Raw genomic sequence first — 5,112 nt, 5'->3', positions numbered from 1 at the left:
ATAACATAAATAGTTTCACAAATCATCCCTTGGTCTTATGTAGTGTATAGGGTACCTATTGGAACACAAAGTAAAGCCAAACCACTGTTTTCCACCAGAATGTCCTTTGTCAATGCTGTCTGTGGTACATAAAAAACCAAAATGGAGTAGGAAAGGGAAAGTACGGGAAGGAAGAGACAAAGGGAACGAAAGTGAGACTTTACCCTGCAGAAACCTTCCAGGGGAAAAGTGTGTCATCTTACTGAGCTCATGCATCATAATCACTTGAAAATGATATGGGTATAATTTTATCCTTAAGTGGCCTCTGCTTAAGGACAAAGACACAGGGCAAGAAGAGAATTTTGTTTGAGAGCCTGGAAGATCGCCAACAAAAATTTAGAACAGCAGATACGGGCTTAATTTCTCAAACTCATCGATATTTTTTAGAAGTCTGTCTCTAGAAAGTTTCTTCTGAAAAAGGAGATCACTATTTTACCAGGAAGACCCAAAATACTTCTCAACCTGTTCATCTAGCTTCCAAACCAACATTCTTTGGGGTTCTAGAAGAGACAGCAATGACATGCAAATGAGTTTGCCTGCAGAAATAGCCTGATTTCCACAACTGTCCTTGAACACACATTCCGAATGAAGTTACAGCTGAGTATTAACATCCGTGGCAGGCACACAACTCTCAGTCTCTGTAACATAACCTAACAGGAATCTCCTTGCACTTTGCCAAAGATGAGACACTGACACCTATCAGCAGACTTGCAAAGTGTATTCATGGTCCCATTAAGAGGTCCTAAGTCAAATACAGACATACATAAAGTTTATGTCTGTGTGCAGTTAACACATAAGGATATTGGTTCCTCCAGGGAGCTGTGCCGAACCTCTCTGATTACAAATACAGCAGCGATTAAAAGCATAAACAAAAACAGCAGTCTTGGCAGGAGCACCAGCCTACCAGTGCTGAGGTAAGTGTTCATCTACCTTCTGTGCTTGATCTAAATTATACTGTGAAGTCAAGACTTCCCCATTCAATGACTTATTTGGCTCTTCACCAAAAGGAATTGTCAGGAAGTGTGATAAGCATTTAAATCACCTCACTAGTTTGTGTTAATCTAGAGTTGCCATCTCAGGACCAGGATAGCATTTATGAGAACTATCTTAAGTAACACTGGCCAATGTGGTTGTCAGACAGGATCTCAGGAATGTGTTTCCCAAATTTTTCAATGACTTAGGGTGACTGCCGTTCATTTCCATTGTCTGGACCCAAATGAGACTTCAGTGCTTAACTAGGGAAAGGTCATCTTATTTAGCTTAAACTACAGCTCAAGTAACATACTCCTGACTTTTCATAACACAACTGCCACATTTATTCCTGAATACTATGATTTTAATTTTAAGCAAGGATAGATGGGCACAGTCACATTCTCCAGTGACTACATTAGGAACCACAGCTACAATAGTGGATTGGTTCCTTCTCCTTGTAGAGAAGGCAAATGTTCTGCATGTCCTGGTAAGCAACTTTCGGTCCTACCAAAAACAACCAGCACCATCTTCCTACCCTCCTGAGTGGAATGTTAAACCTTGATTTGCAATCAAGTAAGAAAAGCTTACTCCTACTGCTCTCCCCATGTAAGAAACCATTGATATTTTTGAGGACCAGTCATTTGGGCATTGCTTCAAAAGGCACATTTATTCCAGTGGCAATTTAAATCAGTAGAGAAGGAGAGAATAAGATTAAAAACAAAGCAAAAAAAAAAAAAAAAAATTCAGATGGGTTTTATGGAATACATTAAAGTAAACAGGAATCTGGGATCTATACAAACCATTTAGCTCCTTCTCAATAGTTTAACCAGAGTCCCTACAGTAGAATAATTCACAGTTGTATCATGACACACATAGGCCTCCAAAAAATACTGTGTAAAAAAAGTAGCTGAGAACTCTCAAGCAGCTTGCCCTGATGTCCAGTTCAAGTGTATGCAATGCAGAAGGGCTGCAAAATTCAAAACTACATGACAAAGAAAATTCAGTGCAGATCACAGGCTTTGATAAATTATGAAAAACCATTGTATATATTACTATTTAAATAACATCTGAGAAAACATTTTGAAATAATTAACATGTGTTCACAGTCCATGCATTTTCTAGCAGGTTAAACCCTGGGTTTGTGTCTCCTTGCTGATTTTCTACAAAGGTCTATTCCTCGACAAATCCAAGCATTCCTCAGAACCAAATGGAAGTACCCAGGGATTTCGTCTACTTACCCTCTTTACTCCATGCCTGACCTCACAAGTGTCACTTGCTATTACCTCTGGCGGAGAAGACGACTGGAAAATCGAACCGTTTGGGGTTTTAGTGGGGGTTTTATTCGCTGCCTTAGAAGAATCCCTGATGCCACAGACACCATCTGAATTTTCTCCAAGGACAAGAACCAGCTGCCCTATCCCTCCCATTTGCCCCACCTCCCTCTTCCAAAGCCCCAGGTGCGCTGAGACCCTCCTGCCTTGCTGGACTTTCCCCCTGTGGTTTCGCAGCACCCTCCTCAAGCAAAAAAGGAAACACGACAAAACTTCAAAACAAACCAACAACAGAAACTCCCAACAAACTGGTGGGCGAGCCGGCAGCCTCCCCCAAGGAGGAGGCTCACTTTTTACTGCAGAATTCGGCGTTGCTGAGGAACTTCTTGATGACCAGCCCCAGGCAGACGACCAGCAGCAGCATGTAGCCCACGGTGCCCAGGAAGGTGGGCGCGTCCGGTGGCTCCTTGAGGAACTGGCGCAGGCCCTCCTCAACGTAGTACACCTGATCGTAGATGCTGAGGAAGGTGAAAATGTGGAAGAGCTGGTGGCTGTGGCCGATGATGTCGAAGAGGCCCGGCTGGATGCGCTCGGGGATCTTGCTCACGTTGAAGAAGGCAGCCACCACCAGCCAGAAGTAGCGGCGGTAGAAGTGCACGAAGAGCGTGGGGTTCTCCCCGCGCAGGTCAAAGAGCCAGCTCTCCAGCATGATGGGGCAGGCCATGCTCAGCGGCATGATGAAGACGAAGGTGCGCAGCGCGAACGGGTAAGAGCACCAGTCGGTGCGGCTCTTGCAGCAGGCCACGGTGCAGGCCACCGCCAGCACGAAGGCCACGGGCAGCACGAGCGCGCGGTAGGCGGCGATGAGGCCCGTGCAGTCCACGTGCCAGCCCAGGCGCTGCTGCACGTACGGGGTCATCACCCGGGCGTCCAACAAGCTCAGGCCTGGCAACAGGTAGTAGTAGTAGGCCACGGTGCTCCCGAAGCCGTAGTAGCTGATGGACGCGTAGTCCAGGTAGAAGAAGGCGGCGCGCAGGCGCAGCGAGAGGCAGCTGAACACGTGCGCCGTGCAGCTCATGGCGAAGGTCAGCAGCACGCCCGACGCGTAGCACCACAGCGGCAGCAGCCACGGATGGTGGAAGGGCACGTCGCGGCCGCTCAGGAAAAAGAGGCGGCAGAACTTGCTCAGGAACAGCAGCAGCGGGATGAAGTGCGTCCAGAAGTTGAGCGTCTCATTGGTGGGCTTCAGCACCGAGGCCAGGCACTCCTGCGCCGTGCACGGCAGCCGCCGGTAGCCCGACAGGATGAAGCACTCCACGAAGTCGTCGGGCACCTCGTCCCAGCGCAGCAGCGGCTTGGCGGATGCCGGGGAGTCCCCGGAGGCCAAGGCGTGGGGACGCGAGGCGGCCTCCGAAGCCGCCGCGATCGTGCCAGGCGGGCCCTTTGTGCCCGCGCTCCGGAGCTGCAGGCGCCGCGGCATGGTGCCCAGGGCTTGGCTAGGACGCGCACCGGCGACCTCTGGCGCCGGCTCCGGCGCGCACGCCGGTCCCCGCCGGCCGCCGTCGGAGCCTTTGTGCGCGCGCCGGGGGCGTCGCTGCAGGTTCAGGAGAAGACCAGAGCCTCTGAACAACCGTTCCTAAAAAATAAAGAAATAAATACAAATAATCACCGATCTCAAGCCGCGTACCAACCGGCAGGAGTCCGCGGGGCACGGCGGCCCCTTCGCCAGGCTCCCCGCTACCGGCTCGCGGCCGCCCGCGCTGCGGCAGCGGCGGCGGCGCGACTGACTGCGGCGGCAGCGGCGCTGCTGCGGTGACTGGGCATCGCGCGGTGCGGGCGCAGACGCCGCCGCCCCCGGCTCGGGAGGCGGGGATGGGGGGAGCGGAGGCGCTGGAGGGAGGGAGGGACGGGAGCACCGAGGCAGGGCGGGGGCCTCCCCGGCTAGTGTTTCGCGGCCGCCTCGGGGGATAGAGTTGTCCCCGGTCTCGAGTTCCGTACCATCCCTACCCTGCTCCTCGGGTCGCCGAAGCCCGAGCTGGCCCGTTAATGATTGATGCTGGGGCCAAAGGCTGCGCCAGCGACTCGGCGGCCCGCTCCGAGGGCGAGGGTCGGCTTCGGGATTCGAAACCCGACAGCCACGCGGGCGTTCGAGAGGACACTGGGGAGCCGCGTTCGCGGGGGGCGGGGAGCTGCGGCCGCAGAAGGCGGGGAAGAGGGTGAGGGGAGAGCGGCGCGCGAGTCCGAGCCGGGGCAGGGCGCAGGGATGCGCCGACCGTAATATCGGGAGCGGGCGGGGGCGCTCCGGCAATCTGGGGACTTTGAGGCCGCGTCTGGATCAGGCCGTGTCGTTGTCAGATACCTGGGACTGCTTCTCTCTTTGCGTGTGTGTGTGTGTGCGTGCGTGCGCGCGCGCGCGCGGTTCTCACTCTCAGCACCATGTCAAGCGTTAGTTTATCTCCTTTCGTCTAGCGGACTTATTCAGGTGCGTCACCAATCTCCTTTCGTCCTTGTCCGATTCAAACGAACGGCCCTCTAAACTGGCCTGTGGTCGTGATCACCAGCCCTCGGGGGTCGCAGCCCACCCGTGCTCCTGTGTCTTTAACTAGGAATCTTGTTTGGAGCCCAGAGTCCTACAACTCAGGGCGGGATGCTCAAACTCAGCATTTTAATGAAAAATTTCAGATGAAGACCAGGGGATTCGGAAAGCCTGTAATGATCTGAGAAATTTATTAAGAAGGGATTCCCAAGCAGAGCTGTGCCCGAGTCGCAAGGGCTGATTATAAGCAGTGGATGTTGATGACGGAAGACCTCAGGGAGGAGGTGCGTTCTA

At 52.8% G+C, this 5,112-nt stretch overlaps 1 protein-coding gene across 2 annotated transcripts; it reads right to left on the bottom strand.

Moving 5' to 3' along the window:
• Positions 1-1,659: 1,659 nt before the first annotated feature.
• PAQR9 (progestin and adipoQ receptor family member 9) lies at positions 1,660-4,867 on the bottom strand. Of its 2 annotated transcripts, none has more exons than NM_001077951.2 (2): positions 4,290-4,442; positions 1,660-3,918 (listed from the first exon to the last, which is right to left on the bottom strand). In NM_001077951.2, exon 2 carries the CDS (start codon positions 3,760-3,762, stop codon positions 2,629-2,631), a length of 1,134 nt encoding a protein of 377 aa, NP_001071419.1. In that variant the 5' UTR covers positions 3,763-3,918; positions 4,290-4,442; the 3' UTR covers positions 1,660-2,628. The 2 variants fall into 2 exon arrangements, with proteins under 2 accessions (NP_001071419.1, XP_024845383.1); XM_024989615.2 differs by having other exon boundaries at positions 2,592-3,918; positions 4,281-4,867.
• Positions 4,868-5,112: the final 245 nt, after the last annotated feature.

The sequence above is a fragment of the Bos taurus genome, chromosome 1 (assembly GCF_002263795.3).
Source record: "Bos taurus isolate L1 Dominette 01449 registration number 42190680 breed Hereford chromosome 1, ARS-UCD2.0, whole genome shotgun sequence".
Lineage (NCBI taxonomy): Eukaryota > Metazoa > Chordata > Mammalia > Artiodactyla > Bovidae > Bos > Bos taurus.
This window is presented reverse-complemented; position numbering and strand designations above follow the sequence as displayed.